The 14,054-nt window shown below is 45.4% G+C and overlaps 1 protein-coding gene across 1 annotated transcript; it reads left to right on the forward strand.

The window, feature by feature from the left end:
• The first annotated feature begins 968 nt into the window (after positions 1-968).
• TNFRSF13B (TNF receptor superfamily member 13B) lies at positions 969-13,854 on the forward strand. The gene is made up of 4 exons (XM_053365516.1): positions 969-1,188; positions 5,990-6,106; positions 6,802-7,029; positions 12,462-13,854. The coding sequence occupies exons 1-4, from the start codon at positions 1,083-1,085 to the stop codon at positions 12,731-12,733; spliced, it is 723 nt and encodes a 240-aa protein (XP_053221491.1). The 5' UTR covers positions 969-1,082; the 3' UTR covers positions 12,734-13,854.
• Positions 13,855-14,054: the final 200 nt, after the last annotated feature.

Genomic DNA, 14,054 nt, shown 5'->3' on the forward strand with positions numbered 1-14,054 from the left:
TGTCCATGGGCATGTGGCTGGCCAGCAGGGGTGCCAACTTGAACAAAACGTTGGGGGCCCCAGTTAAGCCCGTCACCACATGATCAACCACAAGACACGCACACACATACACACACACAGCATTTGAATGCCAGTGCCCATCAACTTTGGGGGTCCAAGGCCCCTCAGATAGTTCATGGCATAGCTGTCAACTTTCCCCCCTTTTTAAGGGAAATTCCCTTATTCCGAATAGGATTCCTCGCAAGAAAAGGGAAAAGTTGATAGCTATGGTTATGGGCAAGGAAGCAAAGGGACCTCAGCCCCTAGGAGTTAGCTCCTATGTTGGCCACTGTGAGAAAAGGATGCTGGAGATTGAAATTTAAGATTGTAAAAAAGAAGAAGAGAGAACTAAGGCCACATTCATGACATGCCTTTATAACAGTACCACGCAACTTTAAACAGCCATGGCTTCCCCCAAGGAATTCTGGGATCAGTAGTTCATTAAGGGTTCTGAGACATTTTACAAGGCCCCTGTTCCCCTCCCTAGAGCTACAGTTCTCAGAATTCCCTGTGAAGAGGGGTTGATTGTTAATCCACTTTGGCAATTGTAGCTCCGAGGAGGGAGAGAAGAGTTTCCTAATGACTCTTGGCACCCTTAACAAGCCACAACCCCAGAATTATTTGGGGGGAAGCTATGACTGTTTAAAGTGATATGATACTGCTTTAAATGTACAGTGGTACCTCGGGTTACATATGCTTCAGGTTACAGACTCTGCTAATCCAGAAATATTACCTCAGGGTTAAGAACTTTGCTTCAGGATGAGAACAGAAATCGTGTGGCGGCAGCAGGAGGCCCCATTAGCTAAAGTGGTACTTCAGGCTAAGAACAGTTTCAGGTTAAGAACGGACCTCCGGAACGAATTAAGTACTTAACCCGAGGTACCAGTGTATGGTGAGATTGTGGGCTAAGAGAAGCCCACCCCTGGTACCCTTCTTTGTGGTCCCCCAGTTCCTCTTTTGCAGAGAGTGAGCCTGGCGCCATTGCCCCTTCAGTGAGATTTTCACTCTACCCCTCTCTATTTCTACAGTCTTCCTGGGTTGCCATGCTGTGTGCAAAGGATGAGTTCTTGGACGAGCTCTTGCAAAAGTGCGTATCCTGCAATGTCACATGTCACCCGCGCCCATTTCAAGGATGTGCCGATGCCTGCAGTGAGTGTCCTGGGAACATGTGCTGTTTTATTTTATTTTTAAGTTGCAATATTTGCGTGCCTCTTTTCAACCATGCTGCTCCCAGATCCTGGAATCAGATCCGCTGACATCAATTGCTGCATTCCCATTGCAATGGCAGCTCAGAAATAGCCCTTGATGGTCCCAGAGAAAGATAACCTCTCCCGGCTCCTGGCTCGCTTTCCTGGAAAAATGGTGGTATAATTTTTTTTGTAAAAAAAAGAGAGAAAAAAAAGAGGATGTTCATTTGCATAAAATTTGCACAAAAATTGAATATGTTAATTTGTAAGCTTAAATGAAAATGGAGAGATACAATCTATTTCAGAGAAACAGACCAGACAAGAAAGGAGGAAGAGTGGCGTTATATGTCAGGGATGTGTATACCTGTGAAGAGATCCAAGATTTAGAACCTCAAAGCCAAAGTGAGAGCATTTGGGTCAAAATTAAGGGAGAGAAGAATAACAGTGACCTCATTGTGGGAGTTTACTATAGATCCCCAAGCCAAACGGAGGACATAGATGATGCCTTCCTGGAACAGATGGCCAAGCATGCAAAAGGAAGGGAGATAGTAGTAATGGGGGACTTCAATTACCCGGATATTTGTTGGATGTCAAACTCAGCCAAGAGCATAAGGTCAAACAAATTCCTCACTGGCCTTGCAGACAATTTCATTGTCCAGAAAGTGGGAGAAGCAACAAGAGGAACAGCCATTTTAGATCTGGTCCTAACCAATGTTGATGACCTGGTTAGTGGGGTAGAAGTGGAAGGATCATTAGGCGCGAGTGATCATGCTCTTCTGAAGTTTACTATACAGCGGAAAGGAGCAGCCAAGCATACTAGGACTCAATTTCTCGACTTTAAGAAAGCCGACTTCATAAAACTTAGGGAAGTGCTGGGTGAGATCCCATGGACAGTAATACTAAAAGGAAAGGGAGTTCATGATGGCTGGGAGTTTGTTAAGAGGGAGATAGTAAAAGCACAACTTCAGGCAATACTAATGAGACAGAAACATGGAAGGTGCCTAAAGAAGCCAGGGTGGCTATCTAAAGAACTTTTAACTGAGTTAAGATTAAAAAAGGATGTGTACAAAAAATGGAAAAGGGGGGAAACCACCAAAGAGGAATTCAAACAAATAGCCAGCACGTGTAGACACAAAGTCAGAAAAGCTAAAGCACAGAATGAACTCAGGCTTGCTAGAGAGGTTAAAAGCAACAAAAAAGGCTTTTATGGGTATGTTCATAGCAAAAGGAAGAACAAAGAAACAGTGGGGTCACTCAGAGGAGAAGATGGTGAAATGCAAACAGGGGACACAGAAAGGGCTGAACTCCTCAATGCTTTCTTTGCCTCAGTCTTCTCTGATAAAGAAAACAATGCCTGACCTGAAGAATTTGGAGCAAATGATTCAGCAGAGGAAACACAGCCCAGAATAACTAAGGAGATAGTACAAGAATACTTGGCTAGTCTAGATGTATTCAAGTCTCCAGGGCCAGATGAACTGCATCCAAGAGTATTAAAAGAACTGGCAGATCTGATTTCAGAACCACTGGCAGTCATCTTTGAGAATTCCTGGAGAACAGGCGAAGTCCTGGCAGACTGGAGGAGGGCAAATGTTGTCCCTATTTTCAAAAAGGGGAAAAGAGAGGACCCAAATAATTACCGCCCAGTCAGTCTGACATCAATACCAGGGAAGATTCTGGAGCAGATCATTAAGCAAACAGTCTGTGAGCACCTAGAAAGGAATGCTGTGATCACCAATAGTCAGCATGGATTTCTGAAAAATAAGTCATGTCAGACTAACCTGATCTCGTTTTTTGACAGAATTACAAGCCTGGTAGATGAAGGGAACGCAGTGGATGTAGCCTACTTTGATTTCAGCAAGGCATTTGACAAGGTGCCCCATGATATTCTTGTAAAGAAGCTGGTAAAATGCGGTCTTGACTATGCTACCACTCAGTGGATTTGTAACTGGCTGACTGACCGAACCCAAAGGGTGCTCATCAATGGTTCCTCTTCATCCTGGAGAAGAGTGACTAGTGGGGTGCCACAGGGTTCTGTCTTGGGCCCGGTCTTATTCAACATCTTTATCAACGACTTGGATGATGGACTCAAGGGCATCCTGATCAAATTTGCAGATGACACCAAACTGGGAGGGGTGGCTAACACCCCAGAGGACAGGATCACACTTCAAAACGACCTTGACAGATTAGAGAACTGGGCCAAAACAAACAAGATGAATTTTAACAGGGAGAAATGTAAAGTATTGCACTTGGGCAAAAAAAATGAGAGGCACAAATACAAGATGGGTGACACCTGGTTTGAGAGCAGTACATGTGAAAAGGATCTAGGAGTCTTGGTTGACCACAAACTTGACATAAGCCAACAGTGTGACGCGGCAGCTAAAAAAGCCAATGCAATTCTGGGCTGCATCAATAGGAGTATAGCATCTAGATCAAGGGAAGTAATAGTGCCACTGTATTCTGCTCTGGTCAGACCTCACCTGGAGTACTGTGTCCAGTTCTGGGCACCACAGTTCAAGAAGGACACTGACAAACTGGAACGTGTCCAGAGGAGGGCAACCAAAATGGTCAAAGGCCTGGAAACGATGCCTTATGAGGAACGGCTAAGGGAGCTGGGCATGTTTAGCCTGGAGAAGAGGAGGTTAAGGGGTGATATGATAGCCATGTTCAAATATATAAAAGGATGTCACATAGAGGAGGGAGAAAGGTTGTTTTCTGCTGCTCCAGAGAAGCGGACACGGAGCAATGGATCCAAACTACAAGAAAGAAGATTCCACCTAAACATTAGGAAGAACTTCCTGACAGTAAGAGCTGTTCGACAGTGGAATTTGCTGCCAAGGAGTGTGGTGGAGTCTCCTTCTTTGGAGGTCTTTAAGCAGAGGCTTGACAACCATATGTCAGGAGTGCTCTGATGGTGTTTCCTGCTTGGCAGGGGGTTGGACTCGATGGCCCTTGTGGTCTCTTCCAACTCTATGATTCTATGATTCTATGAAAAATGTGTGACTATGATTTAATATTGCATTTTTCTGTCCTGGGGAAATGGGCAGCCAAGTGAGCTGTGTGTTTTGCACAGCCTGCTGTTCAGGTGCTACTAATCTTTGATGGGAAGATGAAAGGGCCCTTGCCCTCCTTTCTAAAGGGTATTTATTGGTGTTGCCAGACCTCCAGTCTGACCTGAAGTCTCCAGGTGTGCCTGGCCCCCTGTAGATGTCAGATGGAGGTGAATCTCCAGGTGGACAAAAGTCCCTTTAATAATAATACATATTATCAAGAAGACTTACATGCAGCTTGCAAGCTTACAAAGCCCAGCAGGAGCCAGCTACAAATTGTAGCATACTTGGAGGTGGGGAAGTGCCCCCCCCATTAACTTCCATCTCCAGGGCCCATCCTGTGACATCACCAGGGGCCACCCTAGCTCAGAGGTTTGGGATGTGAAACCTCAGGGTTTGGGATGCTCCTGATTTGACAACTCTAGTATTTATCTTTTGGCCAGACTTGGACTGGACAGCCCTTCAAATAGGGAGCTCCACCAAGTAGGAAAGAAGCTCTAGTGTTGGAGAGGGAGTGTTTTCATCAGAGTCCTCTTCCAGAGTCCACCAGATGTTCCCACTGGTACTCAGCCTTGGTCAACATACTTCCCAAAGGGAGCTTGTTGCAGCAGGAGCGGGAGACACCCATAACTCTTCTCCAGCCTGATTCATCTCTGACTCTTGGCCTACTCTCCTGAGTCAGCTTCTGCTTCTGGACTTTGCTCTGTCACAGGCTCCCCCAGCTCACTAAACCCTGTTACCTCTTCAGTTTCCAATACCTCATCCTCCCAGTCTTCTCCCTGTGACCACTCATTGTCGTCACACCACCAATCTCTGGGATCTGAGCCTTCTTCCCTGGATGGTTCTCCAGTTGATCACTCCCACTACTCCTCAGTACCCAGCCAGTCCATGACATCAACCTTGGATCAGTCACTAACCAGCCTAACATCTCAGCCTAATCAGCCTCACAGGGTTTTTGTAAGATTCAAGGAGGCGGCGAAGAACCACGCACCCCCCCTTGAAGGAAAGGTGGGCTATAAATGCAATTCAATAATAATTTCCAGAGCAAGAAGCATATTTTCTTTGTTTGAAAAGGTTTTAATCAATCGGTCTAATGGCTAATTGAATATAGCTCCAACCCTAATTGGAATTGGCATGGGTTACGGACCTCATTTACGAAGAGGGATGTTGAATCTGCGACTCTCCGGGTATTTTGAACTACAACTATTATCATCCCTGACCACGAAGGCTGGGGTTGACAGCAGCTGGAGTCTAACCGCATTGGGAGTGCCACAGACTCCCCCATCCCCGTCACAACAAAATATTATAATGAGCTAATTTATGAAGCCCATAAAAATAATCACGATCCCTATTTATCAGCACTTATTTCTGACAACCAGCGCTTTGCAACATCTGAAGGGCGTGTCAGCCATGCTTGGTGGATGCAGGCTGATTTAACAGCTGGCAATAGGTGCAAAAAGCTTCGCGGAATAAGGTGAACCGGCTGGCAAGCCAGATGCTCCAGCAGTTCAGTGGCGAGAGGAGAGCAATTCCTCTTCCAGCTTTCGCCAGCCTCAAGGATGCTGCTGTTCCCATGGCAACATGAGCTGGTAGCCAATGAACTGCAGGCGGGCCCAAGATTGGACCGGAGAAAATGCTGACTCGTGACTGGAGCATCTTGCTCGTTATTTATTTAATACAATGGATGCAAACCCTGTTTTGTCTCCCTCTCCTCAGGTTCCATGGACTGCAGCAAACATGAGGGCTTCTACTATGACTGGCTCCTGAGGCAGTGCTTCCGTTGTGTTAGTCTCTGTGGGCAGCACCCCAGGGAATGCAACCCTTTTTGCAAAAGTAAGCGCCTGGGATGAATGGGCCACATTAGAGCTGGAAAGCAGGGTTTTCCTCACTGGATTCTCAGCCCCAGATGATACCTCCAAGCATATAGAGAGAGCGTTCCCTCTCAGAGTGTAAATACAGCTCAACTCCTTCCCGCCCCGCCCAGACGCAACACTCCAGAATTAGGTTACAGAGCTTTTGTGTCAGAGCATGCCTGTATAAACCAAAACGTTGGAGGACAAAGGACAGAATTCTATGCTGCTGCGAAGATCCAGTGTACGCTATGGCTTTAAAGCACATTTGAGGCACATCCTTCCCCTCAAAGAATTCTGGGCACTGTAGTTTGTTAAGGGTTGCTGGGAATCGTAACTCTGTGAGGGGGAAACTACAGTGCCCAGAATTCTTTGAGGGAAGACTTTAAAGGTATAGCGTGTACGGCAGATGTGCCAACTCACCAGGCAGATTGGGGGTGGGGTGGGGAATAGTGTAATGTGTGTGTACAAAGTAAGATTTAGCTTTTGCCTCTGGCCCTGTCCACCACTGGCATGTGGCTCTCAGAAGGTTTCCCAGCACAGAATGTGGCCCTTGGGCTGGTAAAGGTTCCTGATCCCTGTGTTAGGCATTGTGCACAGGATGTTCACCAAAGCTCCATGGAGGATTCCTGCTAGATGAGCAGTTGTTGACCTTGTTGCCCCTCCATTGACTTTCAGAGGATGCTGTACCCACCTTACCAGCAGTGGCTGCTCTCCAGGGTGTCCAGTGCAAGATGGACAGTGCGTGTGACCAGCGGATGGTCATCTACATGGTCTTGGGCATCTGCCTGTGTACTCTGCTCTTCTCCTTACTGTTGACTTGGGTTCACTTTAGGAAATGGGTGGATGCGGCGATCTGCCAAGCCGGTACCATCGCTTGCCGGAAAGGAAATGACAGCCCCAAAGGTAAATGCTTGCTATCATTTGAGTTCAGATTTCTCAACCCACCCCAAACGCAGAATCCACATTGTCCAGCATAGAATCGGGTTAGATCTACAGATGCATCAGAATCAGGCGGTGGGAGGCGATGAAGGACTCACTCACAAATTTATTGACAGCTGCACAAGTTATTATAGCAAGGAAGTAGAAGGGGCAGCAGAATATAAAATGGAAGAATAGTATAGAGATGTGGGATATAGCTATTAACGATAAATTAACATGTGCCATTAAGGTAAGACGGTGGAATATGCAGGAGGAATGATTTTGAGGAGATATGGAGGCATTTGTAGAATTTGTACTGTTAAAACGGAAAGGGGTTAAACCATCGCAAGAGGTGTTGAAATTTTGGGAGGTTGGATTGTTACAATGGAATGGTCTCAGTGGTGGGGTGCACATTTTTATTCTTATTTATTTATGATTATTACTTGTCAAGATATAAAATAAAATAAAATAAAATAAAATAAAATAAATCAGGTGGTGGGGAGGACTGTACGCTTTAGATAAGTAGGTGTGGCGATCACATTGGTATATGCTCCTCCTATTTTATTTTGTAAGCTTTCCCCGCAAGAGGAAAAGCAGAGCGTAAAGTTGGCTGAGTTAGAACTCTTAACTGCAGCGAGGTTTGTCTGAAGAATGTTAAAAACTACAATTCCCCACTGAAGTCTAAAGGAGCACAGTCTACTTTCAGATCTCAGCATTCTGCTTTATCAAAGGTTGTGTTTATGCCACAGTAAACTGTCCTGGTCTAAGGATGCAACCCACAGTAAATTAATCTATTTGATTAATAGAAAAGTTGGCATTAATTTAATTTTTTGAAACGTTAAATATTTGCCAAAAAAAGTGACATACACAGGATAGATATTGCTTTCATTTGTTCTGGCAGGCACTAACACCCTCCCCCACTTATAATAATTTGGTTCTCCCCCCCCTTATAATTGTTTACCCATATGTGGATTTCTGTATTTCACTAGATTAAGTGATCAAGTGCCTATGAGAAATCAAACAAATCTCTTTCAATAGAGGACAGCCCTAAAAAAACACACACACTCACTCTCCTGTGCCAAGAAAAACTGTATAAATTATTTAACCCACTTAAAAACATGCTTGCTTGTTTCCTGCTTCTGCTAGGCCAGGGGGACTTTGCAGGAAACTATGAAGATAATGGAAGCCCCACACTCCCATCTCCAAAGCACACACTCACCACCAAAAATCTTCCCTAACCCACACCCCATCTCCTCAGACCTCCCTGGTCTACAATTTCCAAGTGTGTCTTTGCCACCAGGACTTGGAACCTTTCCCAAAGCAAAATTCAAGCTTCGTAGGCTGCTGGATTCCTCACTCAGTGGTGGCTTGCCTTGTGTAGGGTTGCCAGGCCAGGAGCATCCCAGACCCCGAGATTTCAGTGCACAAACCTGAGATCTAGAAGCAGCCTCCGGTGGTGTCACATCAGTGCACCTTGGAGATGGAGGTTAATTGGGAGGGGGAAATGGAAGAAGGCGGTCAACACACACCCAGACTTTCTGTGCTATGATTCACAGTCGGTTCCTGCTCGGCAGAAGCTTGCAATATGCATACACATACACAGTCTTCTTAATACTAATTATTAAACGCACTCTGATGCCAGCCCTCCACATGCCACCTGGAAGAAGCCAGGCAAACCTTGAGACTTTGGGTGAAGCCTGGAGGCTTGGCAATCCTAGCACCATGCCATTGTCTCTTCTCATTTATATTTTCAGCCTCATAGAGGCCTTTCCCCCCCGATGCATTTGTCTTTTTTTTTTTAAGATATTTATTGAGATTTTCTACCTTAATACATTAAAAAATCAAAAAACAAAAAACAAAAAAGTTAAAAACACATAAAGTTTACAATCCGTATTTTCAATAACATATTTCCCTGACTTCCCCACACCTCCCCTTCTTATATTCCAATTCAAATTGTTAGTTCAACAAGTTCTTATCCCCAATTTTTGACCTTTTTATATTTAATTCATTTTAGAAAAACCAATTTTAACTTATAAACATCAATATTTGTACATCAGTGCTCATTCTTAAAACTTTTTTCTAACGTCGACCCAATTTCCCTTCCACGAATTCCCCAATTTTCATACAAATAACAAAATAAAATAAAAATAAAACAGATTGTAATTATACACCCTTTGGATTCCCAAACTCCACCCCCCCTTTCCCGGTTTCGATCCCCAACAAATGTCCATCAGTCTTAGTCTACTATCAGCCTAGAGACCTCACGTCCGAGGCTCTTAATTCTCTCTCAATTCCTCTCTGCCGGTTTTTTTGGTAGTCCTTAGTATTAAACACCAGATCTCGGAGAAGCTCTGTCCAAATAGGGTCCATGTTTCTTCCAGCCAGACCTCCATACTTAAAAGTGGAGCCCGAATCTTGTTTCTTACTCCTTTTAAGTCCAAATGTCCCGAAAGCTCCAACTTCCACCTTAATCAAATTTGTAATCCATAGGTCTTCAGATCTCCCCATAAGGAGATCTCTCCATTCTTCAATCTCCAATTCAGACCAGATTTTCATCATCCAGTACTTATTTTCCTTTGTAACCATCATGTCAGGCCTCTGGCTCTCCTTTGTCATCTGTAACATTACATCTCCTCCTTCCTTTTCCTCAGAAACAACATATATCTCTTTCTCCACATTCTCAAATCTCTCAAGTTTCTCTTCTTGTCCAGCTGCATGAACTTCCTGAGTCAAATCCTTATCAAATTCAATGAATTTGTTTACTGTTAAGTCCAGAGTTGCAACATTGGTAGCCAAAACATCAATTTGGCCTTGTAACTTTCCCAAGAGAAGAAAAACTCTGTCCAATTTAGCTTGAATTTTTCCTCCTTCAGCCATTCTTGTAATGTCCCAAAACCCCCTCTAGAGGGATTTTGGTTACTTAATCTTCCTTCCAGTTCAAATCCAAAAATCAAGTTAGTTTGTATCAGTTCTTCCTTGTTTTCAACAAAATATAACCAAATTGTAACAAATATATCCAGCAGAGACAGCAGAAACAAAGTTCTCTTTTTCCTTCTTGACAGCTAATTTGACAGCTGTCAAACTCTTCTATATCTCCTCAACAGGCTCTCTCGTGGATCACTCCCGGGTCCGGGGGGGTGGCACTTCAGCTCCCAAAATTAGCTCTTATCCTCCAGTAAAATTACTTATACTGCCAAATCGTGAAATTAATGTCTTTTACCCAATAAAGAAGAAGAAGTTCTCTCGACCTTAGTTAACTAGTCCTTGCTTTAAATTATTTACAAGACGGGGAGATGGACTTCCTGTTTGCGCCTTCCCTGATCGTGCCTAATTAAAAAAATTTTTTTCTTTGCAAATCCAATTTCTGTACTACTCACGGGTTGTTGCTTTTAAAGTCCAATTGTTCACAAGAAGAAGTCAGCGCTCTCCGACCATGGCATGCGGCTTCACTCCCCAGGAGAAGCAGTCGACTCTCAGCACCGCGCCGCTTGCCCCGTCCCCCGTTCCGAAGCCTTTAAAAAGGCTCCTTCGCGGGTCGGGGGGGCGCAAATGGTGGCCGCCGAGTCACCAGGTTCACAGGCTTCAGCGCCTGTGATTTCTGAGGGTCCCCGCGTTGCCGCCGCGGCAGGACCCAACTCCTGCGGAGCCGATTCCCTCCGGAGCTCAGAGGGAATCCGCCATTAGTCAATGGCGCTAACCCGGAAGTCCTCCTGCTGCATTTGTCTTTTATCTATGGCATTGCTATTTACTGCATTCACAGCTCCTTGAGGGAGCTCAAGGGAGCATTCATGGTTCTCTCTCCCCCTGTCCCTTGCCAATCATATTCCCGCAAGATTGAGGGGTAGGTTAGTCTCGAGAGATAATGACTGGCCCAAGATCAGCCCATGACCTTTGTGGCTGAGTGGGGACTTGAACCCTGGTCTCCCAGATCCCAGTCTGACACTCTCAAGTGCTGTACCACATTGGTCTTCAACTGGAAGGAAAGATTCCACAAGTAGGCTATGCCACAGGTCGCCGCAACAACCACCCCTTTATCTCCTCTCCACTTTTATTTTCTTACTTTTTAAAATTACAGTGATGGGGAGAAAAACAGAGGAAAGTACCAATCCACCTATTTCTAATGCTCAGGCTGGGGGTGCCATTGTTTATGTAGTCAAAACAGCATTGCTCGTGCACAAGAGGGAGTTTGGGGACTGGTGGAACCCCCTGGTTTGCAGCAGCGCAAGAAAGGGAAGGAACCCCCCCTCAAAAAAGAGCCTTCACGCTGCAACATTTTATTACAGGTCCCAGCTGTGCAGCTAAAAAAAAAATTACACTAGTATGTACTCTACAAGGTTAGGCTTTGACATTAATTTTTGCTTCCCTGTGGAGTAGTTCTGTGAAGGGGCAAGGGCTCTCCCAGGCTGGAAAGAAATTGGTGGGGGAAATAGGGGCAATTTCAGGATCAAATCAGAAGCACGGATGGCTTTTGTAATTCCTGGCCTGTTCCTGGAAAATAGGGACACTTGGGAGGGCATGCAAAGCAGTTAAAACTGGCATAAAACCAACAGATGTACCCCAAGCAGTGAAAGGTATTGTTTAGCGCACACTGTTCTGCCTCTTAAGCTCAGGACGGTGTGCAAGATTCTATTCTGCCCCCCAAACCTCACAGCAACCCAATAATTCTCTCACGCCTTTTCCAGCCTCCTCAGATACGCTTTGTGCACTGTGTCATCCATTCCACTCTGTTGTGCTTCTTTTGGTGTGGAGGCCTCAGCAAATGCCCAGCTTTATTGCCTTCTGGATGGATTCTAAATATAATGGATAAACATGCCCTCCAACATTTCTCCAATGAAAATAGGGACGTCCTATTTAATAACATCATCATCATCATCATCATCATCATCATCATCAATACCCCACCCATCTGACAGGGTTGCTCCAGCCACTCTGGACATCTCCCAACATATATAAAAACATAATAAAACATTAAACATTTTTTAAAAAACCTTCCCTGTACAGGGCTGCCTTCAGATGTCTTCTAAAGGTTGTATAGTTAGTTATTTCCTTGGCATAACTACATACCCTCCAAAATTTCTCCGATGAAAATAGGGACCCCCCAAAAATTTCTCCAATGAAACAGGGACCCATAACCTCCAATATTTCTCTGATGCAAAATAGGGACGTCCTAAGGAAAAGTGGAACATTCCGGGATAAAACCAGAAACCAGGATGGCTTCTGTAAATCTGGGACTGTCCCTGGAAAGTAGGAACACTTGGCCTGGATAAATAAAGGCCCAAACCTCATGCAGTGATTTTCATGGCTGAGTTGAGATATGAACTCGTGTCTCTATGCTCCTTACCCAATACTGCCTGCTACACCACACTGGCAGCTTCTGGGAAGACTCCCACTTTAATGCACATGGGCTTATTTTTCAGAGCATCTAATGGAAGCAGGGAGCGTGGGGAGCGGATCCAGCGGCAGCCAGACACCAGAGCCCATTGAAACCTGCGGCTTCTGCTTCCCTGAAGCAAGCCCTGCCATTCAAGAAACCAGGGCGTGTCACAGGACTTACCAAGCCGGGATGGAAGGGAGTCCCGCCGTGGCAGGGACTGCTGGCACAGGGAGTATGGGAACCATTCCTGCCCCTGAAGATGGTCACTTCCAAATTATCTGCTCTCCCTCGCAAGAAAAGATGCAGGTGAACTGAGATACGGGGCAATGAGATACTGCAGGACCACAGCTGCCCCTCCACACTAGAGCAAAGCTGTGTGAATTTTCCAGGTTCTTCCTCCACACAATTCCCCTGGGAATGCCTCCTTACACAATCTGCAGAATCCGGCAGGTAAAACAATTCCTGGACTCAGCCACTTCAGGACTGCAGGTGGCAGCGATTTGCATGTCTGAATTCTACCCCCCTTGGAAAGACCTCCCTGCATATAGAAAGCCAGGGCTTCAGGAATAAGAGTTTTGCAGCCTAGTCTTCTCTCTTGACATACCTGCTATTTACATTAACAGTTAGGAAGTCTTTCCCTGCTCTCGCTCTCTGCACATGTTCTAGATCAGCAGTGTGCATGACATCCCAGGGGGAAAGCCCTTCATTGCCTTTCTTTCAAAACAAAAACAAAAACCAGCAGCTAGTGAAGAAAGCCTAATTCTTTGTCTGTTCACAGGAATAGGACAAGTGTTGAGAGCGCTTGAATGAAAGATCACGTTTCTACTGACCCCGATCTCTAATAAACATGCCTTACTTTCTGCAATACGTACCACAGCAATCATTCACAGGTATATAAAAATCAGATATGCCTACAGTGTTTATTTTACACACCACTTTGTCCTCAAAGAAGTAGTGTACATGGTTCCCCTCCTAATTTAATCATTTCCCCAAGCAATCTGAGACTCTGCAGGCATGCCTGCCTTTGCTCTTCCCACTTCATGCCTCTCTTGGTTCTGCGAGACCAGGGAAGAGGGGAACTTGGCTTCCTCGCCAGCCAGACTCATCTCTGCCTCTTGCTCTCCCTCCTTTCCTGCTTCCGCTTCCATTTCTACATCTGGAGTTCTCTCTGCCACAGACTCTCCCATCTCACTAAACCCTGTTAGCTCTTCAGCTTTTGACACCACCTCATCCCCGTCTTCTCCCTCTGACCACTCATTAACATCCCACCACCAATCCCCAGACTCTGAGCCTTCTACCCTTGGGGGTTCCCCAGCTGGTTCCTCGGCGTCCAACCAGTTGATAACACCCTTGGGGTTCCTTGCACGATTCTATGATTTCAATGGCACTCACTTGCAAATCCTGCATGCTTAGCCATGCAGCTGAAAGGCATTTTTTTTTTTACCTTCCCTAAAGAGTGGCATGAAATGAGCCAGCTTCAATAGGACTGCTAATAAATCCCATCACAGCTACATGGCAGGCTTTTCGCCATCCTGAAAAGTACATCAGCTCAGAGTCATTTTGCCATGGAAGGCTTTACTGTACTCGGGCATCCCTTGGTCTACATCTCCCTAGATTTCGTGCAAAAGCCTAAGAA

The sequence above is a fragment of the Podarcis raffonei genome, chromosome 14, assembly GCF_027172205.1.
Source record: "Podarcis raffonei isolate rPodRaf1 chromosome 14, rPodRaf1.pri, whole genome shotgun sequence".
Classification (NCBI taxonomy): domain Eukaryota; kingdom Metazoa; phylum Chordata; class Lepidosauria; order Squamata; family Lacertidae; genus Podarcis; species Podarcis raffonei.